General features: G+C 47.9%; 1 protein-coding gene across 3 annotated transcripts in view; it reads left to right on the forward strand.

Moving 5' to 3' along the window:
• The first annotated feature begins 39 nt into the window (after positions 1 to 39).
• Positions 40 to 19,552, forward strand: part of LDLRAD3 (low density lipoprotein receptor class A domain containing 3) — a 223,272-nt gene continuing 203,759 nt past the window's right edge. The window contains exons 1-2 of one of the 3 annotated variants that reach the window (XM_040638954.1): positions 64 to 147; positions 14,995 to 15,075. Coding sequence is in view for 1 of the 3 variants with exons in the window: in XM_040638949.1 (XP_040494883.1) it covers positions 102 to 147 (46 nt within the window). In the remaining 2 variants the exon portion in view is untranslated. Of the gene's footprint in view, positions 148 to 14,994; positions 15,076 to 19,552 lie in introns of all 3 variants that reach the window. The other 2 variants (XM_040638949.1, XM_040638955.1) reach the window with 2 other exon arrangements.

Raw genomic sequence — 19,552 nt, forward strand, 5'->3', positions numbered from 1 at the left:
AGGGACAGCGGGGGGGCGGGGCCGGCGCGGCGAGGGGCGGGGTCAGCGCCGCGGCCGCGGGGGCAGCGACGGCGCCGGGCAGCGGGAGCGGCGGCCTCGCCATGTGGCTGCTGGGGCCGCTGTGCCTGCTGCTGAGCAGCGCCGCGGGTGAGTCGGAGGGCGTCGGGCGAACTTCCTGCGGGGCTCGGGGCGCGGGGCGGGGGCGCGGCGGCTGGGCGGCGATGGCGCGCCCTCCCCGCGCCGGGGCTGCGTCTCCGGGCGGGCGTGCAGGGAGAGCGGCCCCCGGCGCCGGGCTGGCCGGGACGCGGGCGAGGGGCCGCGGCGGGGTGCGCGCCGTCCTATTGTGTGGGCGTGCGGGCCGGCTGGTGCCGAGTGCTGTGTGCGCGGGCGGGGCTTTGTGTGCAGCCCGGCTCCGGGGAGCCCGGCTGCTGCCCCGATTGGGCGTAGCTCCACTGTGTGTGTGTGCGTGCGTGAGTGTGTTGTGTGTGTTGGGGAAGGGAGGAGGGGACGGGAGGGGAGGGGAGGGGAGAGAACTCTTCCTTGATCCCCTCTCCCCAGACTCCCGGTGCTCTGCTCTGGGCGAACCTCCCTAGGGCCTCTTCCCGCATCTCTCGCGTTCACCCTTGTGCCTCAGTTTCCTCCTTGGACGTCGGGCGGATAGCATCGCCGCTTCTTTCCGCTCCCTTCCTGGGACTGTGTTTGGCTCGGGTAAAGAGAGATGAAGCAGGGCCGAACCTGGGAATTATTAATCTTTCCCACTGTTCCTGGGAGCAGAACGTTTATTTGTCATCTGACCACCCGACTTGTCCCTCAGCGGGCTCTCTGACTGGCGTGGTGCCGGTGGGAGTGCACCCGGGCTTCATCTGGCGGCCCTTTGAACCTGGCATCACCTTGGTGTTGCATCCTGAGGTCCTGGGAAGCAGCAAGCCTCTTTCCCTTCCTGACAGCGTGCTGTCCCCTGGAACTTTTCTGCTGATGTGGGCACGCTCTGAATTCCAGCCCAGGAGCCATTCCTCTGCCCGGGCCTCGCTGGCCACAGCTGTCAGCTGCCTTCCTCAGCTCAGCCCGCCCCCTGACGTTTATTTCTGGGCAGCTGATGCCCAGAAAGTGGGTGACAGGGCCCAAAGAACTTTCTTAAGCAGAAGCTTGCTTGCCTGATGATTGTGCTATCCGCATGGCTTATTTACGGTTGATTTCCCCAAATGCTTGTAGCTGTTTGCTGTGGAGGTGTCGGTGGTGCTGTGTTGGTTGGGAAGTTGAGGCTCACTTCATTCTGAGCTCCCCCCCCCCGCCCCAGGTGCCTTTGGAAAGAGAAATCTCCCACCTTCCTTGAAGTCCCTGGTCCTGGCCATCCTCAGAATCTACTGGGCAGCCTTTCCCACATCTCATACCTATGAAATCATCCCTGCTCCTGGAGACCCCATTTTGATATGGGTTTGCTGTGCCTTCCAGTGCGTGTGGAATGGTGGTGGCTGCTGTGGGTTTTCGGCCAAGTCTGGGGGAGAGTGCCCTGTTTCTCCTGAACTATCAGGCCACTCCCGGGAGGGAGTCCAAGGGCATATTGGCAGGTATGGGTTGGTGTGAATGATTATGTGCGGGCTGTTAGAACAGGCAGTTTTCTGGGCATCTCAGACAAGAAGACCTGGCTGAATTCATGCCCTCCATGTATAGAGCTGTGAGAGGTCCTGTGATAACACCCAAGGAGGACAGTCTAGAAGCTGGCTCTTGCATGCGTCCTCAAAGTTGCTTGTGGCTCAGTGGAAACTTATTTTCTGCATTTCCCAGTTGGTACTGGGTTGCTTTGGTGGAGTCTCCATGTCTGTAAAAATAGCGATGAAGTTAATTTTGTCCTTCTCTGGTCAATGCTGGTCATTTAATATGTGTATAAAATAGGGCTACAATACATAGTAAGAGTGGGGACGGAGAGATTGGGGGTCGTGGAACTGCCTGACTGTCCCTGTGGTGGTTTTCCATCCTCTGTGGTCAGGCCGCTTGTGTGGCTTTGAATCACCTTTACAGTTGCTGGTTTAGGAACTTCTAGGCAGGCTGGGGGTGTGTGCATTTTTCATGTTACATTAAGCATCATCCTTGTGGCCTGAATTCTCCATTGACCCACAGTGTTACCAGAAACGGGTCCGGTCATTTTCCTTGATGCTACCGGGTTCTCCTGGCCTCCCAGCCCAGAGAGAAGCCCGTGTGGTTCAGTTTGGGGTTCATAGCGGGACCAGACACTCTACCCTTCTACCCCATATCCAGCTCCTCGATCTTCTTCTGAAAAGTTGAAACAACAGGAGAGATGATAAAAACCAGTATTTCGGACTGCTGTCTCCCCTTTGAGAGTTTGTGGAGAAAACTGGGGTCTGAGTTGATCCCTACCCTGAGTTCTGGGTGTTTGCAGGGCTGGAAGGCCACTGACATCTCAAGAGCAATTTGGAGGCCTTTATTATTCAGGAACCTTCTCAGACACCTCTCTGTGTTTTCTTTTTCTTCCTTTGTTTATGTTGTTCATGTCAGGGAAGTGAAGCATCGATTATTAGCTGTCGTTATTTTTTAATGTATCCTGTGAGAAAGACTCGGCCCATCCAGTGTCCGGGTTTCCTTCACGCGGCGGACTAGCTGGGTTACAGCGCACAGGGGGTGCGACGTGTCTGATGGTGGCCATGCCCCCCAGGCGGTCAGCCTCACCTCCTCCCGGGCTGACCTTTGCTTCCACTCCCTGACATTCTCTGTCAGTGAACACGCTTCATTTTCCCCCACGTGTACTCTCAGGAGTGTGAGTACTGACCTTTTCTCCTGGAAAGATCTACTTAACGGTGCGAACGGGTGGGTTTTATTATTATTTTTAACTAGCTGAGGAGCCTCGCGGGCCAGCCCGGGTGGAGGAGACTGGGCACTGTGCACCCAAGTACAAATAAACACCCCTTGTTGCTTTTCATCTTCAAAGAGATGGGACAGAGGCTCCCTGCTGGCCTTTGAGGTGTTTTTATCTGACAGTCCACTGAGGCCTCTGACCTTGATAGGAGAGGGGGAGGAGCAGCGGTGTGAGTAGGAAAGGGCAGGGTGGTCCATTCTGGGCCTCCGAGACTGACGTAGACACCTTTTTTACCGAAGTCCCCAGGGTACCTTGAAAGTGGGCTTGTATCTCACCTTCATGGAACATTTTAGAGAATGTTGGCATTAGGGGAGTTGGTAGTCCAAGAATCTCATGTTAGAGAGTTGACCTTCACAGTCTCGCCTGTTTGCATGGGCACTGGGAGCAAAGGGGACCCCATGTTTATGGCACATGTATGTGTGAGATGCTTTTCTTGCCATTTCAAACACATGATCTTGTTGAGTTTTTCCAATGATACTATGTGGCAGGAAGTCATTTTATGGCTCACGAGAGATCCTTCAGACCCAGGACACCAGAGTGAGGACTGAAGCTCGGGTACGAAGTCTGGCTTCTTTGCAGGAATCACGCACGCAGCCTCCATGCCTTTCCTCCCACTTGCTTTTGTGAATTTAACAGTCAATGAGATTGTTTCCATAAACACCCCTCCTCCCTGAATCTGTTCAGTTTGTGGTCACTGCTGTGAACTAAGCAGTTGGTGCTCATGGGAAATACATAAAATAAATCTCAGTCCTTGAGGAAAGATGGAACTTTTCAAAACAGCGTGGGTCTTCTTGCCGTATGCATGATGGGGAGGCATATGCGTGGCAGGAAGATACCACTGGCCACAGTGGAGTTTTTGCCCCGAATTGTAGTCACTTGGGGGATTTGTTTTCATTAATTGAGAGTATATATTCCCCCCCTTTTTTAATTTATTTTTTATTTTTTAAGTAGGCTCCATGTCCAGTGTGGAGCCCTACTGGGGCTCAAACTCACACTCCTGAGACCAGACCTGAGCTGAGATCAGGCGTCGGATGCCTAACCAACAGAGCCACCCTGCCCCTTCCCCTTTTCTTACGTATTTGTTATATTTTACAGTTAAGAAAATAAAAGATACTACATGCCATAGGCCCCCGGAACTATTCTTAGCGATGAGATAGCCCCCGGGGACAAATTTTGTTTTTTTAGAACCCCTGGGAGCTATTTTTGGTTACAGAGTTTTCTTGTTTGTTCTCTTTTCCTCTTCCTCTCTTCAGAATATTCTGGAAATGCTTGGGCCATCTGAATGGTGTAGTTTTTTCTGCCAGTGCCTCTACCTGACCACCAAGGAGATTTTTAAGATGGTCGCTCACCTGTGTGTGTGTGTGTGTGTGTGTGTGTGTGTGTGTAAGTGTAAAAGAGCCTTTCTTTCCTTGTAATTGTAAAAGAATCTACTCTTTTGGATGGTGAGGAGCGCCCTTAAAAATGTTTGCTGGGAGAGCAGCCAGGTACTTTGAAGATGCAGCATTTGCCTGTCACATCATTGGCTTGATGTTTAATATTGCTTAGCAGAATAAGTGGACTTCTGGACTGCTCGGTCCGAGGGGTGGCAGATGTTTATTTCAGGCCGGGTCGTTAGAGTTTCTGGACATGGTTGGGGGATGAGGTTAGTCTAGTGCAGGGTTTCCCAGCCTCTGTGCTCCATTTTGGGCTGCATAGTTCTTTGTTATGGGGACTGCCCTGCCATTCTAGAATATTCAGCAGCATCTCTGGTTCTAGATGCCAGTAGCGGCTTCCTCTTCCTCCTCGCCTCCCGCAATTGTGACAGCCAAGCATGTCCCAGGATGTTACCAACTGCCCTCTGGGGGCAGAGTCACCCCTGATTGAGAACTCCTGGTCCAGTGTGAACAAGCCCCGTGGCCATGCACCTTGGGTACTGTGACTGTTCATCCTAAAAATACTTTCTAGATGCAACAAGTCAGGTTGGCCTCCTCCTTCCAAGGGGTCTTTTAGTCATCTGTTTCTGCTTTCTGTTTCCACCGCCCCACAAGTTCAATGGGAAAGTACAGTTGTAACTAGACATGCCCAGCACTGCCCCTTTTTTCTCACTTCCCCTTGTATCACAGTGAAAACTTCTGGAATTTTAGACTGTAGATTCGGTTCTCTTGGGAGAGACTCACCGAGGAAGGTGACAGTTGACGCCCGAAGCCACCTGGTTTCCTGAATGTTAAACGGGGGAGGCTCGCCCTGCCTGGAAGTCTGCCTTGGGGGCTGTGTGTTGATATCTTAACCCTGGAAGTCCCCCTTCCTCCGCTCCACAGAGCAGTTATTGTTTGTCTCGGCGCCCCTTCCCCTCCCCGTCATTCCTTCTCCCTTCCCATCAAAGGGCTTGACAACTGGAGTCGGTTCTGCAGGTGGCGGGGAAAATCATCGGCAAGTTGGTTTGGGGGAAATTTTCATCTCGGACTTTGTTTTCTGAAGTCTCTTTAGAATTAGGCTCCGTGTCGCTTTGGAACACTTGGATTCCTTTAAGACACTTTGCCTTCCAGCTGTCGTTTCTCTTTGTTCAGTGTCCAGCCTCCCTCGAGTGTTTTCCTTGCTCCTCTCTTCAGACCAGCAGCATGCATTGTCTACTGTCTTTTGTGCAGGAAGAAAGGAAGGCCCCACGACGAGGGATGCTGGACTGGCAAGGGACAAGTGCGTGTTACCTTAGGTCAGGCACCTGTGCCTCCAATCCCGTGCTCTCCCGAGAGCCTTTCCACTGAGGAGGAGCTCTGGCTTCCCAAGCACGCAAGTGTGTGTTGCCTTTTGTCTTTGCATCAACTAGAAAATTCTTCTCAAAGCTTTATTGGGCTCTTCATCAGCACAGTACCAGCTCGGCCCCGTCCAGGCTCTGCGCCGTGCTCCAGGGGCATGGAGCTGTGTCGAACGTGTTCTTTGCCCTTGAAGAGCCAGGTGATCCGATGAGGGACGTGGAGTTATTTACCTTCTTTCCTTATCTGGGAAGGCACTTGTCTGTAAGCAGTATCTCGAAGGCATTCCAGAATGTGAGGTGTGCTGATGCATGCCCCACCGTGATGGGAACAGAGCTGTGGGGACGTCTCAAAGCCTGGGCGCACGTGGATAGCGCGTCTTTGGGGATATTTAACGGTTGGGTCCTTGAATAGGTTTCGGAGGTGCTTCCTTAGCTTTCCAGTTGGAATATTGGGACACACATGTTGGTGTTCTAAGCCTCTTGTAGCTTTTGGCTTCTGGGATTTGAAGAAGACATTTCTTTGAAGAAGACATTTCTTCTGTGGCTTCTTTATCGTTCAGCGAATATGTCATATTTCTTGTGCCTTTCGTGGTATCTAGGTGCATAGTGAGGACTGCCCCTCATTGAAGGCTTACTCTCTCTGGCAGGGTGCCGAGGCTGTACGTATATTATTTTCTTGTAATCATCTTGAATTGAAAACATTACACAAATAATACATCAAATACCTGCTCATTATAAAAATTCAAACAAAATAGGATCATTACAATAAAACATTAAAACTTTCCGTCGTCTGTCATTTACATTTCTCTCCCCTTTTCTAAATTACTTTTAACAAGTATATATTATTTTAGCGCTAATAGGGATTTATACACACACACACACACACACACACACACAGTTTAATGAGCTCATACTTTTCTGTATTTGTAGCTTTTTGACTCGTTTTCACTTTATGTATTTTTCATGTATTTACCTAAATATATATTTTGTCACTTCTGCTTTGAGCTGGTGAATTGGTTACATCTGCCTTTCACCCCCTACTCCTGTTTGGACAGTTCGATTATTCCAAAGCATTTGACATTTCCTCTTTGCAGTATGGCTTCGGTTCTTTGTGCGTATCTCTCTCTCTCAATTACTTTATTATTTATTAAGATTTATTTATTCATTTTAGAGAGAGCGAGAGAGAGCGCACATGTGCACCTGCATAAACAGGGGAGGGGCGGAGGGAAAGGGAGAGAATCTCAAGCGGACTCCCTGCTGAGCACGGAGCCCAGTGCAGGGTCTATCTCATGACCCTGAGGTCACAACCTGAGCGGAAACCAAGAGATGGACGCTCAACCAACTGAGCCACCCAGGCGCCCTGCTCTCTTAAGTGCTTTAAAGTTCTTAGCTCTTGCTTTGCAAAAAATTATAGAATTGCAGTCATTTTTCCAATGACAGGTGTTTGCTTCCCTATCACCATATTTACACTGTTTCCTTGCCTTTTTGTATGCACGAAAGTTTTTCATTTCAATGCAGAATTTTAGGGTAATCTTTTAAGAGACATTGTGAATAGCAGATGGATTCCACCTCTGCAGTAGTGTCAATGCACAGGACGGAAGTGAGGACACCATGAATGGCTGTGACCAAGTTTACCCAAGTAGTGCCATGACCAATAAATCACAGCGTCCACCTGCCCTGTGCTATCACAAGTTGGCTGTTTGAGCACATCTTGATTTCAGAAATGTTTTAGTATTAAAGATAAATTAGGTACATCCGGATTTCAAATGTGTTAGAATACCAAAGGTATGCATCTTCTTGACCATCTTTCAGTTCTTATATATCTATCCATTCTCTTAAAAGCACTTTTAAAAACATCTTCTGGTATATGTATATACCATAATTCATTTAATGCTTCCTCTGCACATGAATCTTATTTCATTTTTAAACAGTTTATTCAGGTAGGTGGTATGCTCTGCCATTTTATAGATGAAGAAACTAGAAGGCTAAGTAATTTTCCCCAAGCCCACAGCCAGTGAGAAGTGGTTTCAGAATTGGTACATAAGACCGTAGAACTGGAACCTTTGATCTTCACCACTGGCTTTACTGCTTTGGCATTTAGTAGACACCCAGCTCGAGTTCATGTCTGCTAGAAGAAGCAAGTGCACTCCCTAGCTCGTGCTGGACAATTCCATCATTGGCTAGTGATGTCAATATTGATTCCATGCTTATCGTGTTGGATAGAATGATGTTAGAGAGCCATTGGAGTCAGGGGGTGTCCTAAGTTGATTTTATTCAGGTGCCTTGTCTTTGGCAGATTTAAACTGATGTTCTGCCACTCCTCCCTGCGGAGAACTTGTCATTTTAGCTATTTAAATTGGCCTTTGTGGAGGCTTGTTTTATTAAAAGGCACAATAACAGCAAGGATATTGTCTCAACACTAGGAGACTTGCCTTTGAATGTATTAATGATGGAGACTTTTTTCTCCCCTGTTGATGGAAATATTTTGTTGGAATGCCAACCTGAAGCGGCTTCTTTTTGGTCAGTACTTCCCTCAAATACCGCTGGGTGCCAAAGAGAAAGGCCCACTGTTTATAAAGTCCAGAAATAGGTTTTTAAGACAAAAATAAAGTGCTGATTATAATGCCTCCTATAAAAAGAAAAACTGAAGTTTTTTCCTTCTTTTTCTGACCTGGGCTTAAGCTTGTATGGTTTACACATGGGAGAACTTTTTCTGAACTAGGCATTGATATTATTTATTGTGGAAGGTGAAATGTTAACGTACTGCACCGGAAAGAAAGTAAAAAATAATTTGCCCCATCTCGTTGCGTCAAACCAAGGGGCTCTTGTGGGCAGTGGGTCGTGCCTTGTGAGAAAGTAATGCCACAGGCCTGTCAGGTGTTAATAGCTCTAGGCAGAGCCTCAGGCTTCCAAACCCTCTCCCAGGTCTTCTCCTTTTCATGAGTCATTGTGATATCAGGAGACTGTTAATTGGGTGAATTGGCTGGTGCTCGGATCCAGCTGTGATTTTTGACAGACAAATAGTGCAGTGTGAAGACGAGGTTGTCTCTGGCCTGGAGAGAGGCCACGGAGAAGGAGGACAGCCATTTAGCTTCCTCTGGAACAGGCCTTTGGGAACTGGGTGCTGGAGGGATGTGGAATTTATGAATACCTTGATTGAGGAGACTTGCAAACCCAAGGAGCCAGTGTTCCACGTGGGACACTTGTGTGTCTGTTGGCATAGAGAAATGAAAGCATAAAGGGTGTTTAATTTTATTGCATTAAAAAATCCCTGCTCGTTATTATAAGGCCCAGTGAAGTTCGCTTCGGGGATATCAGGAGTGCATGGTCTTTGATGGCGGCCCAGAAACTTTTCCTTCAGCCCAGCGTTGAATCAGAGCAGTGTTCTCCGGGAGTCATTAAACTAATTGGATGTGGCTGAAAAAGGACTCTTCGTCACACTTGTAGCTCCGTGGTCAGTTGAAAAAAAAAAAAGCCTCTCAGTTGGCTTGGAAAGTTCTAAATATAACTTGTTTTTTATTATAAAAGTAAAATGGGGGCGTTGGGGGACGATAGAAGGGTGACTAGCAACATAGAGTGTCTCATCAGAAAATAATCCCAACGCTGTAAAAAAGTGTCGATGCTGAGAGAAACCAGACCAGAACTGAACAAAGGGTTTCAAAAACAGATTTCGTAAAAACATCGGCATAAGCTTGACGAGAAAGTATGATAGTAGCTCGTGAGCCCGGCTGGGTGGCTGGCGGGGCCTGGGGAAGCAGGCCTGGAGAGAGGTGGTGGTAATTCCTGTAGAAGAGATAAGGTTGAAGATATGTCCTATGTCAGGAATATTCTGGATCAGTGAAAGATAGAGCTAGCCTTGGAAGTGTTAGAGAGATACTGTACCCCCTGGTGGGACCTAGGATGGGCAGCAGTGACGCAGCAGGGGAGAGATTCAGCATGCCCCAAGGTCATTTATGGTGCCCAAGGAGGTGGCAAGGACAATACAAGAAAAGCTAACAGATATTGAAAATATGATAGTGATGCTAAGTGTTTGAATTACAAACATACTAGAGAAGTTGGAGATGCCCAGACATTGGGATATATAGATTTGGGGAAAAGAACACTCCAGCATCAAGGGGAGAGTGTCAGGATCTTTTGAAGGTACTCATAAAATGTGACTCAGCCACAGTCCTGGACAGAAAAAAGAACTCTTCCTTTCTTGTGTGGTTAAAAGTTCCAGGAGGCAGGATGGGGTCAGGCAGGCTCCTTGACAGCTACCTTGGTGGCTCTTCTGGTCCAGCTCCTGAGTGAGTGCTTGACATGATATCAGTCACACAATAGGATATCCTGGAAGTTTCCTAGAAGGAACGGAGGTGACATGAAGGACACGGGGCTGTGATTTTGAAGAAAAGCAGGCGAAGGAACAATGAAGTTTCTCTTTCCCCGATCAAGCTAGTTGTGCCCTTTGGTGGCATATCCTTTCTCCTCCAGATTTTGGAATGGTCTCACTCATTTTCAAAGACCTACAAAGATTTTTACCAGAGAAACCCGTGGCTTAAAAAAGACAAAGAGGGAAGTGATGACTACCATTTAAAATAAGGGGATAAATTAGGCATACGTTGTGAGGCTAGCATGTGGCATAGAATAGGGTCTCAGACAGGTCAGTAAAAACTGCTGTCCATCTTAATTCCATCTGAAGGGAGTTTGCATAGTTTGCTTAAGGAATAGGAGAAGTTACCAAGAGGAAAAGGTGAAAACAGTTGTGTTTGGTAAAACATCACTGTTAAAAATGTTAACTAGTAAGAAACTTAAGGTTATCTTCTGGTCCAGTTTCAAAGGAAATAAAAATTTGCTACTGAAACCACATAAATGATTCCAGAAAGGGAGTGCGTTAATAAATGTAATCTTGGAGAAAAATGGAGAGTGATATAAATACATCAGTTGTAAGAGCAATATAAAACAAACTGTCACTAAGTCTTACTGAAAAAAAAAAATCACCCATCTATTCATTGTAGGAGACATAGTAAAAACCAAGAGATATAAATAGAATGAAAAGTTAGGGAAATAAAATCCATTGTGCAAGGGCTACTTTTATGGTATCAGATAAGTAATTTCATAGCATTAAGCATTAAGATAGATAAACAGGGTTATTGCAAATAGCTAAAGGTTCATTGAACAATGAATATCTGAGAATTCCATATAAAAAGACATGAAGAATTAGGAACATAATTAAAGGGTGCTTTAATTCATAATTGTGGAAGGTTCTTCAAGTATAAAATTAGCTAGTGCTTGCCAAATTTTGGAAGGTTAAAATACTTAAAGAATACATAATTTTAATATTTCCAAGAAAACGTCCATGAGAAGAGGGAAATGCAGACTGAAAGTGTGCTGGTGTCCGCAGCGCGGAGTGGTGGGTGGGCCTGACATGTTCCTCTGGACACTCCCGGCAGCCTTTCCTTCGCACACCTGCTCCCTGGGCTCGTGGAAGTGTTTGCTAACGGAAGCTTTGGGGATAAAAAAATCCTCCCTGCTAATGAGATGAGAAAGTTGATTAAGCTTCCAGTTGGGCTGAGCAGGTCTGACACCAGTGGCTGCCCAGGGGCAGCGTCTACACAGGAGAGTTTCCAAGGGCAGTTTTGGGCCTGCCAGAGGGATGGTGAAGAAGATTTCGAGAAAGTTATTGAGAAGGAAAGTCTATTTCTGCTTTTATAGATCAGTAAGCATTGCTGGTTTTTAAAGTATGAGCAGACATTTTCCTGGTTGAGTCGAGTGTGTTTTCTCCTTTGAGATTACAGCATAAGGATTACCGTGGAGAGCTTTGCTACTCAGAGGATGGTGGACAGGCCAGCAACGGCAGCATCACGTGAGCCAGAATCTATACGTTAGCAGGACCCTCCGATGAGGGGCGCCTGGGTGGCTCAGTTGGCTAAGCGTTGGACTCTTGATTTCAGCCCAAGTCATGATTTCAGATCAAGCCCTACGTCAGGCTCTGCGCTGGGCATGGAGCCTGTTTAAGATTCTCTCTCTCTCTCCCTCTCCCCCTTCCCCTCCTAAAAAAAAGAAAAGAAAAACAAGATCCTGAGGTGACTTATGCACCTAATGAAGTTCAGGGACATGGTGCCGGGGTTAGAGGCTTTCAAGGGAGTCAGCCTGGGTTCACATCCCGTGCACCGCCGTGACCTTGGCCAAGGTTCTTAAACTTTTACCAACACACTGTGTCTTCATCTGTAATAGGAATAATAATGGTCCTTGCCATGTGATAGTAGTTTAAATGAGCTACTGCACATAAAGCATTTAGCTTTTACAATTGCCCACGAAATGTTAGTTGTTTATTTTAATAATTATTCAGGTTTATTATAAAAATTTAGAGAGGAATTTAGAAAAACACAAGTTACAGTGCTACAAACTTAGACTGTTAACACATTGGTTTATTTTCTTTTATTGTACATACTTTTGACCATGCTGGGAATGTATTTTCATATCCTGCTCTTTTCACTTGTGAATACAGCGTAAGCATTGTCCTTTGTTAAACTTATTGGGGGCAACACATGGTCTGATATCACAGAATGGCTGGGTGTATTCTTTGGTGATGGCTATAAAAACCACCTAAACCAGCCAAGTCAGTGGCGATGATATTACCTGCCCCATCTAATTTTATGTAGTGATTGTGATCCCATGGGAGTCATGTATTCAAACACATCTTGTAGTAGGTAAGATAGTGTTCACATCTATGTTACTGTAAGTGGCTCGTGTTAACATGTAGGAAAAGCCAGGAAACATCATTCCCCATTGACTCCGGAATTCCACTTCTAGGATTTTATCCTAATTGAATAGTTTTGAGATGCAGACAAACATTGAGCTATAGCGATGTGTGCGGCAGCCTTGCTTTCAAAAGCAAAACACTAGAAACAGACAAAAGAGTCATTAGGAAGTGAGTTATCCCCTTAAATGCTAAAGTACTGTGCGGACAGTAACGCTGATACTGTAGAGCTGCTCTCTCTATAAGCTACCCACTAGCCCCGTGCGGCTACTTCAACTTAAATTGGTTAAAATTAAGTAAAATCAATCAGGAATTCAGTTCTTCATTCATACCAGGCAGGTTTCAGGGGCTCAGTAACCTCATGTGGCTGCTGGCTCTCTTTTTGCACAGCTTAGATGCAAAACATTTCCGTCCTCTCAGAAAGTTCTTTTGGATGACGCTGTTCTAGAAGAATAGTTGTTACATGGAAAAAAAATTCTTATGAAACAGAAGGATTCAAATTTGGAGAGAGGGAGAGTATATGTGTGTGTTGTAAATTGCCCCTTGGTGCTTGGAGGGACACTGTGGCATTTTTCTAAATTCAGGCAAATCTGGCCCTCACAGTCCCCACTCACCAAAAGCTTGAGATTTGGCGCAAGTTGGTTGTTGAATCCGCCTCCCCCTGCAGGTTCTTTCAGAACCCTGGGGACCTGACCTGGGTACTGGTGTTGCTTTTGCTTTTGTTCCAAAGCCTGTTGCCTGGCATTGGACCTTCTGGTCTACCCAACACTTCAGTCCATCGCTTCACACGAACTCACTCCCCGTATGTTTCACAGCAGTGATTTACAGGAGTTGGGGGAAAAGGAAACCACTATGTTCCCTTCCCCGTTCAGATTGGTAGAGTAGTGTTACTGATGGGGGCGGGGGGAGGCTGAAACCATTCCACAGCAAACGGTAAACAGTAGTAACAACAAAACTCCTCTTGATTCATTTGGAAATATGTGCTCTGCTTTCGTCTGGCTTGTGAATCCTAGTGGGGATGTTGCAGGAGGGCTCTGCAGAGGTAGTCCCTCCTTCCCCTGTCCCTTCCAGCAGCTTCTGTGCGCAGGCACCCAGGCCTCGGCAGGAATACTCCCTTCACCTTGCCAGTGGGGTCCTTTGAAACAAGTAACCCTTGCTCTGACTTTCTTGGAGATGGTGTTGGTGCCCAGGCAATCCCTGTCTCCTGTTGGATTTTTAGAAATGATTCTGGCCAGCTTGACTGAGAAGGGATGGTGTCTCGCGGCTCCTTCCTTCCCCGCAGCTAAATGCAGCCATTATGTGTGGAGTGTATGCCCTTGTTGACTGTCTGGTCTGACTATTGATTTAGACCGTGTCTGTGTTTGTACAGTTTCTCAAAGAAAGTTTCCTCTTCACCCTTCAAGACCCTGCCAGTGAATCTCCTTGTCTAGAAAGCGGTCCTCCCATAGTTGACCCCCAACCACAGAATTAAGTTGACTTTTTCGAAATTTGATATATGGGGATACTGTGAAATGATTCCCACAGTAAGTTCGCTTGGCATCCATCACTTCACAGTCACGGATTTTCTTTTCTCGTGATGAGAAGTTTTAAGATCTATTCTCTGGGCACCTTTCAGACCTACAGTACGGCGTTGTTAGCTGTCATCACTATTTTGACTGGAAGTTTGTACCTTTTGACCACTGTCCCCCATTTCTCCAGCCCCACCCCTTGACTCTGGCAACCACCAGTCTGTTCTCTATTTCTATGAGTTTGGCTTTCTCTTTTTTTTAGATTCCCCATAGAAGGGAGACTCCGTACAGTATTTTTCTTTGTCTGACTTTTTTCACTTACCATAATCCCCTCCCGGTCCATCCGTGGCATCACGAATGGCAGGATTTCCTTCTTTGTTAAAGGCTGAGTAATATTTCATAATCTCCCTTCTTAACGGCTTCTCCTGCCTTCCGTCTGCCCTTGCCTTGGATCTTGTGGGACTTGACACATGGTACTCCCGCGTGTCTGTGCTCATCCCTGCGCTGGAGTGGTTCTTAAACCTAGACGATGATGAGTAACCTGGGTGTTTTAAAATAACTTGCTGTTTTAATTACTTTAAATTCTGAAATCTTTCAAACATCATAAAAAAACCCTAAGAATAATGTAACGGATACCAACGTACCTATCGCACAGATCGGATTTTTAACATTTGTTATTTTAATTCAGGTTTTTTTTTTTAAAGAGAAAAGCAGATACAGATCTGATCAAAGACTTTCCCTCATCTCATGACTTTGTCTTTTGCTCAGAGGTCACTGCCATCCTCAAATGAGGTATATCCTTTCTGTTCATGTTTTACTCTCTTACCATCCAGTGCCATCACGTTTTCAAGTGTACATAAAGGCTGTCACTCTGTATATATTTTTCAACTTACTTTTTATGTATTCTTACAATGTCGGGGTCCATCCACGTTGCCGCATATAGGTGTGTGTTTTTTTAAGTAGACTCTACACCTGACGTGGGGCTCAAACTCTTGACCCCGAGATCAAGAGTCCCATGCTCCACCGACTAAGCCAGCCAGGCGCCCCAATATAGAGGCGCCCCAATATAGAGGCAGGTTTTTAACTGCTGTGCGGTATTCCGTTATATGAATATACTGCACTTCATTTATTCATGTCTCGACAGGAGCTTTCGGCTGTCACCACGACTGGCCCCACTGCTGTGGAGATCCTGTGCACCAGAGCAGGACTTGATAATAGTCTCCAGGTAGAGTTGCCAGGGCCAAGGGTTTGCATGTTTCTAACCTGACCAGATCTCGCCAGCTCACCCTCCGAGATGGTCCTACCCTTCTCTACCCCATCTTCTAGTCTTTTAGCATTTAGGGTTCTTAGTTTCCCAGGGGCACAGTGGTATCGTGCTGTGGTTTTAATGTCCTTTCCCCTGATGACTAGCCTGGGCGGTGTGGCAGGCCGTGGCCAGGCCTCAGCCCTCCCCGCCCCCCCATTCCACCAACATTTGGGTGTAGATGGAGAAGCCTGAGGGCCTTCCGCAAAGGTTCTTCCGTGTTGGTGTGGCAGGAATTCCAGGTCGGGAACTCCAGCTTTTGGGGCTGGCTGATGAGCTCTAGTTCTGCAGGAGAGTAGACTGCTTCCTTTTGACATGGGTTTTGGGTGTCAGGATGCTTCTCTGGCACAGCATCTAGAAGGCAGGCCTGTGTTCGACTCTGACACGGCTGCTGAGACCGCCTAACTGAGAGTGGGCAAGCCAGCAAAGCCGTGGGGAGCCACTTTCCGGAGCGCACCGCTGACGGAAGTATGGGGGCATGATGACCCGGAAGACAGGCTCTTGAATCAATTGGTCTGGGCTCAGATGCTGGCTGTTGACCTTAGGCTGGTTGCACAGCCTCTCTGTGCCTCAGCGGGCTCTTTAACCCTGTCGAGGATACCGCCAGCCTCATAGCATGCTTGGGGAGAGTGGACAAGGCCATGCCTGCAAGGTGCCTCTTAGCCCAGTGCCCCACATGCTTACCGATCCATGCTCTGAGACGGGGTTTGAGGGCTGGGAGTGTCATTTATGTCCGAATCCCCAGTTCCTAACCCCGGGGCAGGCACGGAAGTGGGTGCTCAGCGAACGTTTGTTGAATGAATATATGACTTTTTACCTACATATGCGCTTTTCTTTGAATGGACAGCAGGTTACTTTAAGGCTTTTGAGTTTTATTCGGAGAGCCATGAGCGTATTTTTAACCAGAGACTGTTGCGATCCTGTTTGTGGTCTTAAGACAAGAGATGAGGACTGTTGGTCCACCTGACATTGATCAATCCTAAAACTTCATGACCTTGAAGTGGGGTTTTTCTGACTCATTTTCGCATGAATTTTAAAAATGTATTCTACCCATTTCCCCCTTTCCTAGATGTTTCTTCCCTGCCTTTTTAGTCTTTCAGAAGTACACTCAAGGGGCGCCTGGGTGGCACAGCGGTTAAGCGTCTGCCTTCGGCTCAGGGCGTGATCCCGGTGTTCTGGGATCGAGCCCCACATCAGGCTCCTCCGCTATGAGCCTGCTTCTTCCTCTCCCACTCCCCCTGCTTGTGTTCCCTCTCTCGCTGGCTGTCTCTATCTCTGTCGAATAAATAAATAAAATCTTTAAAAAAAAAAAGTACACTCAAATACCTTTCTTTCTGTCGGTGGCTCTGAAAATACCTAAGTGTTTGGAGTTTGCCCTTGGGCTTGTCTGCCAGGTCTAGGGGGTGGTCTCCTACACGACCTGGGCCGGTGCTCAGTTTGATTCTGGAAGCAGAGTCCTGAGAACTCTGGATGCATTGGAGTTCTGCTGCACGTCCAGATGGCTCACCTGGGTCTGTGGTGCTGCAGACACTTTGTTCCGTAGCGAGTTTTGTATCTAAGGGGGGTGTTCATACCCTGCGGAGCCATCGTGCAGGTGAAGTGACTGGTGGTAATTTTCCATATGTTGGTTCCGTTCTGACTTCGAGGGAAGGAACAGCTTGCTTCTGGGAGGGTCTACGTTTCCTGGGTTCTCTGGAGCACCTCCTTTGAAATGAGTTCCTAAGGTGAACTGAAGAGCCTCAAAGGTTTTGGAAAGAGAAATGCCCTTTCTCTAAGTACATTTAGAGGGACTGTTTAGAGGAACCCTGACTGTTCCCTTTTCTGTTGAAAGAATTTTCATTTCTTTGAGAAATGGAGGATGAGAGCAGAGTGGGAAGAAATGGAAATCTCTGTGGACTTGAGTTATTTGCACACATCGGGTACCATCAAAAGGCCATTTAGTGGGTTTAGAAACAGGGATTGGGGGTGGGGGAGAGGGAACAAAACAGAGTAATAGGCTGGCTTCGTAAAATAGATAACACTGCCACTTGGAGAAGGTGACTTGGATGAAGGTAGGAAAATAACGTGCTAAAGATTAAACCCAAAGAAGACAAGCAAAACTACCATGGAGTCTGAAGTACAAAGTTGTCAATGTTAATGGGAGAGCAAAGTAGTCAGAATTGGGCGGGGGGAGGGCCGGGTCCCAAGGACAATGGATTTCAATCCCATTGGACTCGAATTTTAGTTACCTCAGGCATTGCCTGCAATTTGGGGATGGGCGTGTGTGTGTGTGTGTGTGTGTGTGTGTGTACACAGCCCTGTATATATATATGTGTGTGTGTGGGGGGGTGTGTACACGTATAAACATTGCTAACGGTGGTCCTGGGAGGACACTTCACATGGGACACAGGACGTCTTCGTCCTGAGTCTGCTTATCTGTTTTATAATGATAGACTGGGGACTACGTCACTGGGGCCTTTCAAAACAATGACTTATTGTTCGCTCACTTGTAAGACACTGGCAAGCCCTGCCGGATGTCCAGTTTCCCCGACTTTGAGCGAGGAGTGCAGCGGGAGAGGGAGAGTGCAGATGGATAGGGCTCCGTAAGGCGAGTGTCGTAGCGTGCAGAGCCGTCGGTCCCAAGAGTGGCCCGGACCCAATGCTGCGGAATTCCGAGGAGGCCCACGCGTACTCCTACTGTGATGGATAAACAAGGATCGGGAAGGAGGTCCTGATGTGGGCTTCGAGGAAGGGGTGGGAGATAGGCTGGAACGCCAGGCTGACATAGGCAGAGTCCCAGAGGTGGGAGGGTATGCAACATAATTGGGGAACCCCAAAGATGACAGCTTCGCTGGAGTTTCAAGGAACAGTGGGAGCCAAAGCCAGAACGAGGGCATACTCTCCTACGAACACTCCTAACCTGTTCCCAGTCGTTGGCACTTCCTGTGTCGCAGGCACCACAGAAAATGCTTTGTTCAAGATCCCTAGGAGAGGGGTGCCTGGGTGGCTCAGTCAGTGAAGCGTCTGCCTTCGGCTCAGGTCCTGGGATAGAGCACTGCTCAGTGGGGAGTCTGCTTCTCCCTCTCCCCCCCCCTCCTCCTTGCTGGTGCTCACACTCTCTGTCTCTCAAATAACATAAATAAAATCTTAAAAAAAAAAAAAAAGAAATCCCTCTGAGATGGGGACTGTCACCATCACTACTTGACCCAGTAAGAACTCATGCTCAGAAAAGCCAGTACCTTGCTAGGACATGGGCAAGGGACAGACTGCGGGCTCTGGGCTTTCCCGGCTGGCGGCCCCGTGCTTTGGTGGTGATGAGGACCTCGCGTGTCAGGGGGAGCTTGGGCTTATGTGGTGGGCGTTGGGAGGCCTGGGCCTGGATGGGAGCAGTGTAGCCAGACTGGGGTTGGCCGGGACGCAGGCTCCCGTGTGCCCGAGCGCGAGGAGGTCCTGGCATGTGCTGTCAGATGCAGGCTGCTGGAAGGGGCCTGGATTTTGCTGGAATGGTGAGAGCAGAAGCTGGGTGTGTACGTGAGGGTCAAGAAGTTGAGCTGGGGAGGAAGTGCAGACTGCCAGGCATCAGGCGAGTCCCAGACTTGGATTGCTGTCTGGACCAGTAAAATAATGAAAAATAAACCCTGAACGGTGGGCTCCTGATGTCGGGTCATCTACTTTTATTTGATCAAATGAGAACAACGTAAAAAACCCACCCTTTATTATTATATCACTGTTTTATACAAGAAACCATGTTTTACTCCAAAAATATAGGAATTTCTCATCCTCAGAAAAAAGATGGGTCTTTTCAACGGAATAGTTTACTTGTAGGGTGAATTCCCAGCAATGGCTCCTGAAGTGTCTAAGGTTGTTGCTGATCAGTGAACACCTTGCGGTGGACCTGGGTGTTCCCATACACACGTTTGGGACCCACTGGTGGAGGCTGTTTTGTCCCCAAGCGTGACTTCAGGTGTCGGGGAAGGAAGCTGCAGGATGGAGGGATGGTGGGAGTGGGAGGATGCAGGTACGTGGCGTTCAGGCCTGTGGGTATTTAGGATTTCGAGAAAGGTATTCTAGGGCAGGGAGCTCTGCCCATGTCTGCAGGAACTGGGGAGGGATCTTGTGACCATGGGAGTGGGGAGGAGAGCCAGAGAGACGAGGGAGGGAAGAGCAGTAGAGGGGGCAGACTGACCATTTATTTAGCACCTGGCAGGAAGGCATTAGGAGAGAGCTCTCACTTAATCTTTATAAGAAGCCTTGGGGGGCGGGGAGCAGAGGTCCTGCTAACCCCCATTTGCCAGATGGGGACTCTGAAGGCAGAGGTGTCAGGTGTACCTGAGTCGTTTCACGGCCGGGTCGCAGAGTTGACGTTTGCATGGAGCCTGACGCCTTCTTTTATTTCTGCGCGTGGGTCCCTAACTCCGGG

Source organism: Ursus maritimus, unplaced genomic scaffold, assembly GCF_017311325.1.
Source record: "Ursus maritimus isolate PB19 unplaced genomic scaffold, ASM1731132v1 scaffold_23, whole genome shotgun sequence".
NCBI classification, from domain to species: domain Eukaryota; kingdom Metazoa; phylum Chordata; class Mammalia; order Carnivora; family Ursidae; genus Ursus; species Ursus maritimus.